The sequence below is a fragment of the Harmonia axyridis genome, chromosome X (genome assembly GCF_914767665.1).
Source record: "Harmonia axyridis chromosome X, icHarAxyr1.1, whole genome shotgun sequence".
NCBI lineage: Eukaryota > Metazoa > Arthropoda > Insecta > Coleoptera > Coccinellidae > Harmonia > Harmonia axyridis.
This window is the reverse complement of record NC_059508.1, coordinates 18,757,262-18,771,791: the sequence shown is the minus strand read 5'-3', so window position 1 is coordinate 18,771,791 and position 14,530 is coordinate 18,757,262. Positions and strand designations below refer to the sequence as shown.

General features: G+C 37.8%; 3 protein-coding genes across 3 annotated transcripts; all 3 read right to left on the bottom strand.

The window, feature by feature from the left end:
* LOC123686568 lies at positions 1-1,482 on the bottom strand. Its single transcript, XM_045626797.1, has one exon. It carries the CDS (start codon positions 1,480-1,482, stop codon positions 403-405), a length of 1,080 nt encoding a protein of 359 aa, XP_045482753.1. The 3' UTR covers positions 1-402.
* A 263-nt stretch (positions 1,483-1,745) lies between these two features.
* Positions 1,746-2,825, bottom strand: LOC123686567. Its single transcript, XM_045626796.1, has one exon. The coding sequence runs from the start codon at positions 2,823-2,825 to the stop codon at positions 1,746-1,748; it is 1,080 nt and encodes a 359-aa protein (XP_045482752.1).
* Positions 2,826-8,645: 5,820 nt separating this feature from the next.
* LOC123686566 lies at positions 8,646-11,423 on the bottom strand. The gene has a single exon (XM_045626795.1). The coding sequence runs from the start codon at positions 11,421-11,423 to the stop codon at positions 8,646-8,648; it is 2,778 nt and encodes a 925-aa protein (XP_045482751.1).
* Positions 11,424-14,530: the final 3,107 nt, after the last annotated feature.

Here is a 14,530-nt window from a genome sequence, read left to right as displayed (position 1 = left end):
TAAAAATTTATTGCATTTAACTATTGAATCAAAACAATATTCGGATTATATATGTTTATTGTCGAACATAAACTGCCACAGATATTTGATAAGAAATAAAAATTATTTTCAAGGAAAAGAAATGATCAAATATCTGTAAAATTATTTTTTTTTCGAAAAATATGAAATAAACGTCTTAATTCTTATAACTTAATAGTTATTCTCAGTCAGAATCGGTAGAATAGCCTCTTGTCCGTGATATTGATTGTTGTAGTAAATTCAAGCCTGACGTTCCTGGACGATCAAAAACAGAAACCCTCGATTCCAGTTCACTCTCCGTTCTGAATGGCACAGCTCCTTTCCAAAAATCATCACAACCATCATCATCATTATAAAGACCATTAGAAACCTGCATGACATCATCTACCTCGCCGAGAATTTTAAGAGCAGTCCTTTCAAAGACGTCATCCTCATCGTCTGAGATGTAGGATCACTTTCGCAATTCGAATTAGGAATGTTAGAAGAGGAAGGACCTGCAAAACCTGATTTTTCCCCATTGTCGGCTGCATCTTCTTCATCAGGATTGGGATCCGGCAAATGAATTATTTCCCGCCGGTGAGGAGTCAGTTCATCAAGAACTTTCGAGAACACAATATTTCTAGTGAAACGTTTCTTTCCTCGGAATTTGAAAGTGCCCTGTTTTCCGGAATCTTCGATAAATATGCGGACGCATTCAACGCTGCCAACTCTAGAAAAAGCTACATACAGCTGACCATGAGTGAAACATGGGCGTTTGAGACAAATACCAACCCTATCTAAAGTTTGCCCCTGGGATTTATTTATGGTCATACTGTAAGCTAACCTGACAGGAAATTGAAAACGCAGTATCTCTTTTGGTAACATGGGAGTTTGGGCCTTCATCTTCATTCTCGGCAGGAACAACCTCTCGCCTATCCTATGACCTGTTAACAATTCGCATTCGATTATATGATGACCTAATCGAATAATCCTCAATCGTGAACCATTACATTCGCCTTCATCCACATCCAAATTTTGAAGCAACATAACAATCGCTCCACGTTTTAGAACTAATTCATGAGGGGGTAGAGAAGGAGCATTGATGGAATTCAAAAGATCAAGGGGGGCCAAAAAATCGTCATCCTCCTGTCCTAGATATACGTCCTCGATCAGATATGTCCTCGATTCTGTATCAGCTATCCGTTGAAGGATTATTTCGTTGATGATGTCGACTGCTGCATTTGTTGGACAAAGAATCGCCTTAGTACCGTTTTCTTTAGCTGTAAAATCACCTCCATAAACAAAATCTATTAAATCATCTACAGAAGCAACATGGAATCGGGAGGGTATTTCGATGAGATCCTCCGGTGCTATTGGAGCAGCCCGCTGATTGAGAATTGCATTCGATAGAGAACCTTCACCCAATTTCAATAACCAAGATGAAAAAGAGATACCACCTAGATCTGCATAAACTGCTGCCGCCATATCTGGTTGTCGTTGGACTCTCATATTTTGAGACAATTTCAATTTCGTGAAGGAATCTCATAGAAAACTGGATTTCAGACATTGTGCGATGACATCGATTCGATGGGCACCTAAAACAACAGGAAGAATTTGTCTGAAATCACCACCAAACAGAACGCATTTTATTCCAAAAGGTTCAGCACGTCTATTGATGTCCATTAAATATCTATGAACTGCCTCGACTGCGAATTTAGGCGTCATTGGTGCTTGCTGCATGACTTCATCTACCTCGCCGAGAATTTTAAGAGCAGTCGTTTCAAAGACGTCATCCTCATCGTCTGAGATGTAGGATCACTTTCGCAATTCGAATTAGGAATGTTAGAAGAGGAAGGACCTGCAAAACCTGATTTTTCCCCATTGTCGGCTGCATCTTCTTCATCAGGATTGGGATCCGGCAAATGAATTATTTCCCGCCGGTGAGGAGTCAGTTCATCAAGAACTTTCGAGAACACAATATTTCTAGTGAAACGTTTCTTTCCTCGGAATTTGAAAGTGCCCTGTTTTCTGGAATCTTCGATAAATATGCGGACGCATTCAACGCTGCCAACTCTAGAAAAAGCTACATACAGCTGACCATGAGTGAAACATGGGCGTTTGAGACAAATACCAACCCTATCTAAAGTTTGCCCCTGGGATTTATTTATGGTCATACTGTAAGCTAACCTGACAGGAAATTGAAAACGCAGTATCTCTTTTGGTAACATGGGAGTTTGGGCCTTCATCTTTATTCTCGGCAGGAACAACCTCTCGCCTATCCTATGACCTGTTAACAATTCGCATTCGATTATATGATGACCTAATCGAATAATCCTCAATCGTGAACCATTACATTCGCCTTCATCCACATCCAAATTTCGAAGCAACATAACAATCGCTCCACGTTTTAGAACTAATTCATGAGGGGGTAGAGAAGGAGCATTGATGGAATTCAAAAGATCAAGGGGGGCCAAAAAATCGTCATCCTCCTGTCCTAGATATACGTCCTCGCTCAGATATGTCCTCGATTCTGTATCAGCTATCCGTTGAAGGATTATTTCGTTGATGATGTCGACTGCTGCATTTGTTGGACAAAGAATCGCCTTAGTACCGTTTTCTTTAGCTGTAAAATCACCTCCATAAACAAAATCTATTAAATCATCTACAGAAGCAACATGGAATCGGGAGGGTATTTCGATGAGATCCTCCGGTGCTATTGGAGCAGCCCGCTGATTGAGAATTGCATTCGATAGAGAACCTTCACCCAATTTCAATAACCAAGATGAAAAAGAGATACCACCTAGATCTGCATAAACTGCTGCCGCCATATCTGGTTGTCGTTGGACTCTCATATTTTGAGACAATTTCAATTTCGTGAAGGAATCTCATAGAAAACTGGATTTCAGACATTGTGCGATGACATCGATTCGATGGGCACCTAAAACAACAGGAAGAATTTGTCTGAAATCACCACCAAACAGAACGCATTTTATTCCAAAAGGTTCAGCACGTCTATTGATGTCCATTAAATATCTATGAACTGCCTCGACTGCGAATTTAGGCGTCATTGGTGCTTCATTCCAGATTCAAAGCGACCTTGTCTCTGAAAAAAATCGACTGAGAGGATTGCAAGTCATAACCACAACTTGTTTCATCGGAAAGAGTGAGAGGTAATCTAAAGGACCTGTGAACAGTTGTACCTCCTTTCAAAATATTGGCCGCAATTCCTGTCCATGCAACTGCTGCTGTACTTTTACCTAAAACATCATTGAGGACTGTAATTAGAGTATTATATAAAAAAGTCTTGCCTGTTCCGCCAGGACCGTCCAGGTAGAAAACGTTCTCGTTCGTTCGCTCTGCTATTTGTTCGGCACTGACATCATCGCCTAGTTCTTCATAAATCTCCAGAGGTATTAAAAATTTGGATTTTCTCGCACAGGCCTTCAATACCCTCAGGAACACCACCTTTTGGTCCTTATTTAATGCTGAAATTTTATAAATCTCCCGTGAATACTCCTCTTCTCTTGAAGATGTTGTTGGCTCTTCAGTTCGTTCATCGGTATCGCTGGATTCGTGATTGTCTTCAGAAAGGCGAACTATTCCCAGATCAGCTAACGAAATACTTGGTCGACTTCGTGATATTATTTTGTTCAGCTCTTTTAAACATGCACTTTCAGCGTCAGGAGTACTCATTCCATTATGTTTGAAGTCTGCCATCAAGGATTTCCTGAAGAGAAGCCACAATTTTTTTAATTGTGCTAATTCATCTTCTATGGCTATTGAACAAATCAAACTGAATAATTTGCGGAACTTTCTTGGATGGTGATGAAGTTCCGCTTCCCTCAGACACTTTTCATATTCGCTGTCATTTTGTATCAGCCAATTTCGTTTTTGGCAAGCTTCTCTAAAAGTCTCACATCTGGAACCATCTTCTGTTGTTAACAGATCGTCAAAGGACGTAGCTCCTCTAATTCTCTTCAGGAGTATTCGTAAAAAGAATTTTTCGATGCGTGCCTCAGATGGACTTATCTCTACCATACATCCTATCTGTTTGCTAACCTGAGAGCGTTGGTACCATTTAGCATTTTTATCATCCCATACATAATGCTCAGGGATTTCGGCATATTTGTATTTTCTTGCGTTTACGTCCGATCTGTTTAACGTAAACCATGCCTCTAATTTGGAAGGTTTTTCAAGTCTTTGTGGGATTTGTCCGACATCATCATCTTCGTTGTAAATGATTTCCCTTTCTCCTGGTAAATGCACCGGCAAAACCAATACAGAATGAGAGTGACCATGCATTCTGAATTGGAACGTTCTCCACGTTGCCTCCATACCACTGACATATAATAATAATAATAATAATAATCTTTATTTATCCACAACATACAGTAAAGTAACATTATATCAAGAGATAAGCTCATTTTCAATGATGTAGAAAGGAACTTGAGGCAGTAAAACTGATATAAGATCAAGTCCCGAAAAAACAATTCAGAGAAAAAAACATACAAAATAATGTTCCGTACAAGAGAAAAAACAAAAAAAAACAAAAATCAAAGGTGTCATACATTCTCGATATTAAAACCATTCTAAAAATGAAAATAAAAATTACATCTGACTAATACAGACGTCCGCGCAGCCATTCCATATAATTCCGCCTGAAACTGGCAAGACGCAAAGACTTGAAGTTAACTGGCATTCGGTTATAAAGTAGATATATTCTGTATGAGAAGGAACGAGTGAATGAAGCTGTAGAATGCTGTGGTGGAGAAAGAAGTCCCCTAAATCTTAAGTTCAGAGAATGGACATCAGTACGAAAACGAACCTTATTATATAGATACGGTGGACACTTATTTATAATAACCGAATGGAACAACACAGCAGCATGCAGTTCACGCCCAGACTCCATATCAAGCCATTTACATGTCTTAAGTTTATGTATAACAGGATCATATTTCCTTATACCATAAATGAATCGAAGGCAAGATCTCTGTACTCTCTGTATCCTGTCACAATCTACTCTAGTTAAACATGGCCCGTAAACTGCGTCACAGTAATTGAAGTGGCTCAAGACCAAAGCATCTGTGAGCAAAATTTTAAGTTTTGCCGAGAGAGAGTGCCTATGAGGATAAAGCATCCTCAGACTAGCATAAGCCTTTTGAATACAAGACTGAACATGACCACTGAATCGAAGCTCCTTGTCTATAAGGACACCCAAATCAATACACTCATCTACACATTGAATCCGCTCACCATTTAAAATAATCTGCATATCTTCAGACACAGCATCCCTATTCTTCCCAAAAATCATGACTTTAGTTTTAAGTGGATTCAATGTGAGTTGATGCCTTCTTGACACCTGTACCAAGGAGTCAAGATCATGGTTTATTTTATTATTAGCATCACGTACCAAGCTGGAAAGAAATGAATGCAAAATCTGCGTGTCATCAGCATACCTGAATTCTCTACAGAATTTCATATTACATGTTATGTAAATTGTATAGATACAAAACAGAAGAGGCCCCAACACAGAACCCTGCGGGACGCCACAATCCACATTTCCCACCCCAGACGTGCCTCGATCTGTTTCTACATACTGCTGACGACCCTCCAGATAACTCCCAATGAATGAAACAGCCACGGCAGAAAATCCAATGTGCCGCAAAATTGCCAATAATATTTCATGGTTGATAGTGTCAAAAGCCTTGAAATAATCTAACAAAATCAACGCACACGTCTCTCCTCCATCTATGCACGATAATATGTTATCCACAACATCCAGAAGAGCCGTGCAACAACTATGGCACTTTCTAAATCCAGACTGTCTCTCTGGTAAAATATTGTACCGTCTTAAATGTTCTCTGATTCTTATTGCGCAGATTTTTTCCAAGACCTTCGAGCATACAGGTAATATAGATATAGGACGTAAGTCATTCAAATTATTGGGGTCACTCCTCTTTGGGAGTGGAAGAACCTTCGATATTTTCCAAGCTGCAGGAAACACCGAAGAAAAAATGCACGAATTAATGATGTTAACGAGAAAAGGCAAAATGTACGGACAACATAGACGAATCATTTCAACGTTCAACTGATCGGGACCAATTACATTAGATTTCATTGAACTCAGAACTGACAGCACCTCCACCTGAGTTGTCATCGTAAAATAAAATTCCTCTGCAAAATTCAAGAACCGCGAATTATTGTAAAATTCAAGCAGGCCCTGGTCGGGCTTGATATAACGCGAAGATTTCAAAAAGTTCTTATTTATATCATCCGGTCTATTCAAATTATCAGGCAAATCTCTATTAGACTTCCCACCGTAAACACCCAACTCAGATAATTTTTTCCATAATAATCTATTTTCAAACTTATGAGAATTGATGAAATACTCTAAGTAAGCTTTTTTTTCTCTAGATATTGCATTAGTTACTTGATTTTTCATTTTTCTACAACTAATCCAGTCATCGGGCGCTCTAGAAGCGCGGTATTTACGGAAAATTTTATCTTTGAGTTTAATCATATCACCAATTGTGGAGGTGAACCATGGACTGCTTTTAGATTTCAACTTTTTAATTTTCATGGGTGCGATCTCATCAAAAAGTCCTACAAGGAGCTTCGTAAAGAGAGATACCTTGGCATCCACGCCACTCAGATAAAAAATATTCTCGAATGGAGTCACCGAAAGACCAGTATTGAGCAATTCCTCATCAACTTCTTTCAGACTTCTTGACCCATAATTACTCGCTCGCCTCCTTACGGAAACAATATTAAACCGACAAAAAACAAGGTTGTGATCGGAAAGGTTATCAACTGTTTCAACTCCCGCAGAATAATTCACCTCATTGTTAGAAATCATGACAACATCAATTAGGTTAGAGGTACTTGCAGAAATTCTTGTTGCATCATTTATTATTTGTTTTAAACCAAAGCAATTCATAACTTGAAGGCATTTAGCAGTTTTTGAATCATTCAAATTGAAAAAATTTATATTAATATCCCCTCCACACACAATCCTTTGTCCAAGAGGACAAACATCAGATAAACTGTCCTCAAGAGAATTTAAAAAATTCGTTATACCTGCACTGGGTGGTCTGTAGAGCGCACCGAGGATGAAAATTTCCCCAGCTATCCGAACTCTGAGCCATAGCTGCTCAAGATGTGGATCAGACACAGCATGCAGCACCTCATGAGACAACTCCACTCGAACGTACACTCCAACTCCGCCACCCCTTCCAATCCTGTCCAACCTCACGAAGTTATAGCCATCAATGTGTAATAGACTGGAAGGAATATTAGAATCTAGCCAAGTTTCATTCAATGCCAATATGTCATAGTTTTGTAATAATAAAAAGTCTTTTATATGGGATAAATGTGGTACTAGCGATCTTATATTATAAAATGCTATAGTAAATTTTCTCATGATCAAGTTTAATAAAAAAAAAAAAATATCTATTTATTTGAGGAACAATAATCCAAAATTCAGGAACGAAAACTAAATGACTAACAGACCGAAATAATAGGAGGCTGCACGGACTACAGAAAACATAATATAATCATAATATGCACAAATTATAAATCAAATAATGTGTATCAAAACTCTTCAGTTGTGAAAAAAAAAAATCCAAATTGAAATGACAATCTCTCTATAGTGATATGACATACGAGAAATTAAACTTCACAAATATTAAATGCAATATAAAGATATGGAATGATCTCTGACAAGAAATTGAAATGAAAAAAAAAAGTCGTGAACAATGACACCAATAGCTGTCTATGAAAATGAACGAGAAAAGAAAAAAAAAGAAAACAGAAAAGCTTATTTCCACCCAGACAGTGAAAGAAAAAAAAATTTTTTTTGAATATCCTGACATGCTCACTTCCACTCCTACCTATTTTAATGTTTTTATTTCTTCTGTAGATCCTATCATATGTATTTTACCATTCAGATTGACAAAAATTCTTCCATCCCTCGACCAAACCTTCTTCACTCCAAATCTCTCCTTGGCTTGCCGAAAAATGTCGGAATTAATCCTGCTCAGTTCCTCTACTATCACCAATCCTGATCCCTTCAATAGTTTCTTAGTGTGAAACACTTTATTCCTGAATTTAGTAGAGTCGAAAAGTAATATAACTGGCCTTGGATTCTTATCTATCGCATTCTTCTTTCCGATACGGTAACAGTCTTCCAAATTAATTTCTGGAATTCCCATTTTCTTCGAAATTATATCAAGCACTTTAGCCTTTAATTTTTCCTTAGGTTCTTCAACCATTCCATATAACCTTAATTTCTTCAGCTTATTCGCCTGCTCCAACATATCCACCTTTTTCTCCAATTCACAATATTTACTCTGATATTGTTCAGTTCTATTTTCAAGTTCTTCAATACGACTATCCAGTTCACCTAAGCGTTTATCTAGAGTTTTTTCCACAATTTCCGTAATTTTATCGGCTAATAATGACATGAATTCTTTATCAGTGAAAAAGTCCAATAAACATTTCTTCATCTCGTCTTTTTGATCTTTTTTCAAAGGCATTCTGGATGCTAATCTCCAAAGTACGGTGAGAACTTATGATGATACGATATATTTCAACTTTTCTCTCAAGCTTTACGACGATTTCAACAGAAAAATATTGCAAGAATAACAAATCTACTCTTTGTTTACTAAATAAAGGGAGCGGAAAAACACACGTCTACTCCGTACGGAACATACGTGATATCTGCTATCGATGTATTGTTGTATCTCATCGATGCGTTGACCCTCTCTTGTATTCGTGTTTTCCTCATCTACATAGAGAGTAATATTATCTGGCCCTTTATTGATATATTTATGCAGATATTTGATGGTTTGTAGGGAACCTACGGCTTCAAAGTTAATATGGCATTGATATTTGGCCAAAGCATAAGGATTATAAGGTACCACTCTCCGATTTGTGATGAGGCGGTTCCACTTAGCTACAAAAATCTCTCCGCCATCGGCAGGTCTTCTATATTCAGGTCTCGTATTACGACCAACAGATAATGAGGTCTTTTCTCTGAATGATTTAGGGTAATACTTGGTACATTTACCATCTGCCATACAGGGAGCTTCCGGATTGATGCGGCCACATGGAGGGTGCAGATGAAAATCCGCAACTCGCTGATAGAGTAGGGGTTGATTTTCTCTATCTGGAATATAGGCATTGATGATTCGGTCGACCATTTCAACATCCTTCAATTTGTCATCTTCATGGAATGTGACGACGATATGGGCGTGTGGTAGACCCCTCTTTTGGAATTCAATTACATATTGGTTATTGATGACGACACCATATAGTTGATCTCGAACGATGTCGTTAATGAATTCCAGCAGTTTCATTTGAAAAACTCTACAAATCAAATCTGGTCGATTTTCCCATTTCTGATGTTTAAAGAGGTTGTTTTTGATTTCGGGCCAGTTCGGATTGCACGTGAAGGTTATGAAAAGATCAGGTTTTCCAAATCTAACTACGACAGTCATTGCATCTAGATACTGCCTTTGACGGTATCTGTCACCGCCTGGAAATCCGGAAGGTAAGATGATAGCTCGACCAACATGCCCATTCTGTCTGTTCTGATTAAATCTTCGTAGAGTTTCTTCTGCTGTTCTCCTGAATTCATTTTGATTCTGTCTTAACCACCACAGCCTACTCATTTCGTGTTTTACCCAGCCATCTACAATATACTGCTGGAACAATTTACCACCGTTGTGAATGGAAGAAAATACATCTCGGACGTAGAGCCTAAATCGATAGTATTGGAGAATGGTTACAGTTTTTCCAGAAGTTCTGCCTCTTCTGATGTTGTATTTCATTCCGGTGGAATAGCCATTATCGCCGCATGGGAATAATAGAGGATACACCATCGGGTCGGCTAAAGGATTGAGGAGCTTCAATTGTTGATGTCGATTTATCGGATCAGGATCGTCAGGCTTATGGGGATAGACGACCAAATCAACCTTCATTGGAGGTTCTGATCCCTCGAATATTGCTGCAATATCGCTCTGTCCAGGTCTCCAATTCTGATTTTGTTGGGCACCTAAAATATTTATGACCGGTTCTTTTGTCATTCCTATTATTATATTTTCCACCTCCAAATTTTGTGTTTTCCCTTGTCGGATTTCATCTCCCATAGTTTTATAAGCTTTTATATATCTATTATGTGTTCTCAGAATAGATTCCATCAATCTCATTAATGCTGGATCGACTCTATCATCAGCAAAAGCATTTCTTCGGGCCAAAGCTTCTTCTACGTCCAAAAAATAAATCTCGTTCAGTTGGATGTTCTCCTTATCCTGTGAATTGGGTATACCGCTTATGAAATGGTATATTTGACCGCATATGGTGAAACACCAATGACCCTGTCCCCTTCTCTCTGGTATCGGTCTCGATGTTTTAAAGGATGCCACTGCAAATAGACTATTGATCAGTCTTATTTGGGATCTGAATTGAGAAGCCAAAGGACCATCTCCTACGTATAAATCTTTTAACGTGGGAGGACATGCACTCAGAGCTGGTATTGTAAAAGCTCCTCTATTGCAGCAGCCAGTATATTCGTTATCTCTGGTCGTTTTTTCTCTTGTAAAAAATAAGGCTCCACAAAAAGGACATAATTCAGTCAATGTCCCACAATAGTTTGGTCGGGTGCAAAGTGTCTCCAATTCGTCTTGTTCTATGGTAATGGCGTTTCTATACGTGATACGATGTGGAACTTCTGCGTGTCTACGGCGCCTGTGTCTTGTTTCAGTAGCTGGTAATTGTTGATTTTGAGTTCTGTTTGTTGTTGACGTCATTGAACTTATTATTGAAGGGGATGGTGTGTCTGGCCATGGGATTATAGGGTTATTTGGAGTTTCCAATTCATCGTATTTTAGTTGAGACGATGGCAATGAGATTCTGAGACTTCTCATTCTGTTTATTTTCAATTGTCGAAAAATAACCATATCTGTTATAGTAGCATTCTTCTCCAATCTCACTGTCAAATTTCTCATTTGAAAATCTGGTGTCGAAATAGAAACTGGTCGAAAATTTGGTGGACAGACGAATTTGTCTATTAAATCCCAGAAATTTCGTTGCAAAACTACTTTTAATTGTTTTGCTCGATTTATATAAGCTCTTTTTTCAAATCCTGCTTCTTGGGAATTCAATACTACGGCCGTGGATTTAATTAGAGGATGTCTCTTTAGCACAACAACCAATTCTCTATTGGATAGTCTGTTGCGATTTTCTATATCGTCTTTAACTTGTACAATAGATGGCACAAATGGAATGGTTGGTGAATTGTTACAGTTTCTTCCATTTTCTATTTTATCATCACGTCTATTTCGTATATTCAGTGTTTGAGAAGATGAGTTACACTCATTTCTTCGTTGTCTCAGCCGTTTCTTAATTGAGGACTGTGATAAAACCATTTTGAAAATATGATTTAATCTATAAAAGGCAGTCTCGTTTGAACGCTCGCGGTGTACACATGTGTGATAACGCGCGCATACGGCGATTTACGATAATAATTCTAGTGGAAAACTACGTAAAATCTCAAAATTTCTTCAAGTAGAGATAAGATAATAACAGTAGATGAATTTGAGGACTTCTGTAGTCCCATAATGTCGCAAGCCAGCGGCACATCAGCCCCCGAATCCACGGAAGATGAGCAACCATTCACCACAGTGGGAGAGAAAAAACGCAAAAAAAATCAACGATCTTCCACACAAACAAAAAAACTGAACGACACTAAATCACCTGAAATCAGAATGAATCCTCCACTTTTACCACCACCTCAAAAAAATCCACAAAATAAAGTCACAAATACAACTTCCAACAATTCTCAAAAAAAAACAATCAATAATCATTCACAACAAATGTTCCACAAGATAAACAGAAAATATCAACATGGTTTTTATGTATCAACAACAACAGATCTCCCCAGAACTCAGATGGCTGATATATGGATGAATCACTTTCCAAGAAGTAAAGATACCATATTGAAAACTAAAAAGGGATTCCTAATTAAATCAGATGGCGATAAAGAAAACATCGTAAAAATCTTACAACTGCTGAAAAACAACAAAACCATAAACTCATTTGAAGAAAACAAAGAAATGAACTCAACATCACAAGGATTTTCAACCCAGGGAAGTTATTCAGTCGTTATAAGCTCTGTCGATCCGGATATAACGGACGAAGAAATAAGTACAGAACTGAAGAACCAGAAAATAGAGCACCGATTCTGTAAACGAATCACATCTAGAGTCACAGGAAAACCAACACAACTAATCAGAATAATTACTGGCAACATTAAAGCATTTGAATGTCTCCTAGCAGCAGGACTCTTCTACAAATGTCGTCACTACCCTGTATTCCCCAGTACCCCACCAGAACCGATACCAGTACCATGTGCAAGATGCAACGAATTCACCCACACGACAATCAACTGCAAATCAGTCACTATATGCAACAAGTGTAAAGGAAACCATCACACCAACTCTTGCACTTCCCCATTACCAATTTCCTGCACTGCATGTGGTGAAAAAGACCATGTAGCTTGATCAATAAAATGCCCAAAAAGACCAACAAAACCAATTGATGGCATTCCAAATGTAAAAATTAAATCTATTAACAAAAAATCCCATCAAATCAAACCTTCCATCACAAAAAACAATAGAGTTCATACACCAATTACTATCCACGACAATATAATAGACACATATATACAAAAACTGAATAATCCCAAAAACACAGATCGACAGCAACTCATCAACAAATTGAAAATGCGATTCATTGAAGCACATAATATCGATACAACAGCAGTATTCTCAGGAAACCGACTATACATACTGATGTTTGATTTAAATGAGGAAAACTCAGTAGTTGCTACCGAACCAATAGAGGGAACACAAATCCTTGCCACAAACGACAACACAACACCTGGCCCCAGTAGAAGCATTCAATAACATAAAATTATTATACTCCAACATAAATAACTACAACTCAAGGAAATACTTGATCAACCATTACGTTGAAAATAACGATATAATGTGTAACCTATTTGTCGAGGCTAAAATAAATGAGAAGCACAACACAGATTATCGGGACTGGACGACCATAAAAAAATTTGGTAATAAAACAAACAACACCAGAGGAGGTAGCTTAATCCAATGTTGTAGAGAACTAAATCTAGGTAAAGCCAATCCACCAGCCATGAATAACTCACTCAATGAAACCCTTCACTGCACAATCCCAATAGGTAATGAAAAGCTGCACGTTTTCCTTTCATATATACACCCGCTATCGAAAATCGAAGAAAACATATTCAGGAAGGCAGCACAATACAAATATGCTCTACTTATCGGAGACTACAACTGTAACAAAAGAAAGAGAAAACAAATCCAACAATTTTTAGATAACTCTGACTTCACCCAAATTAAAACTCCACCTACATTTATCATGAGTAATAACCCTCCTAGTACCCCAGATATAGTTATTTGCACCAACAACCTGAAAAATTATATAAAAACTAAGCTGGTTCCTGATCTGGGATCTGACCACTTGGCCATAGAGATCATGCTAACGTTGCCTAATCAACTACCTCGCAACACTGAAGATGTACATTTGAATCTGGAGAAATGTAATATTGAAAAAGTAAATGAAGAGATGGAGTATTTTATTGATACTAGAGCCCCAATATCCAACAAATATATAAGCGATTTTCAAAGTAAATTAACAGACTTAATAAACGTGCACACACCAAAAATTACCAGAGGCCATTTTCTTCATACGTTACCACCACACATAGTTAACCAAATCAAGAAGAAAAAACAACTTTACCGAGAACTGAAAGTAAACAACGACGCCAACTTGAAAAAACTTTATAACAACCTCAACAAAGAAATCCACAAACTCATTACTGAAGATCGAACAAGTGGATCGAAACATGTGAAAGGATTAATGAAATGAAAGGCAGAAACTACTGGCAAGAAATAAAGAAACTGACCAGATACAACCCAAAAGTTAAAATGAGCCAAATAACTAAAAACGGAAGAACCTACAACACAGATGAAGAAATAGCCTCAGCATTCAGAGAATACTATCAGGAAACATTCACGCCTAAAGACAATATAAACTTTGATCAAAATTTCAAAACAAAAATAGAAAATCTCAGAAAAACAGCTGAAAAGCAGAATAATACAGAAACAGTCCCAGAAATAACCGATACAGAATATGAAGAAGCCTTACAGGGAAAAAACACCACACCCGGATATGACAATATAACACGAAAAATTTTACGCCAACTGAGCCCAAAAATTCATGATGAAATACGGAAAATATATGACTACTGTCTATCTAAGGGATACTTTCCAGTGGAATGGAAGAAAGGCATCATCGTAACAATCCACAAACACGGAACAGATCACAACCAAGTGTCCAACTAAAGGCCCATTACCCTTCTTCCAATAATCGGAAAAACTTTTGAAAAAATAGTGAAAAATCGTCTTCAGAACACAATTGGTCAAAATATTCC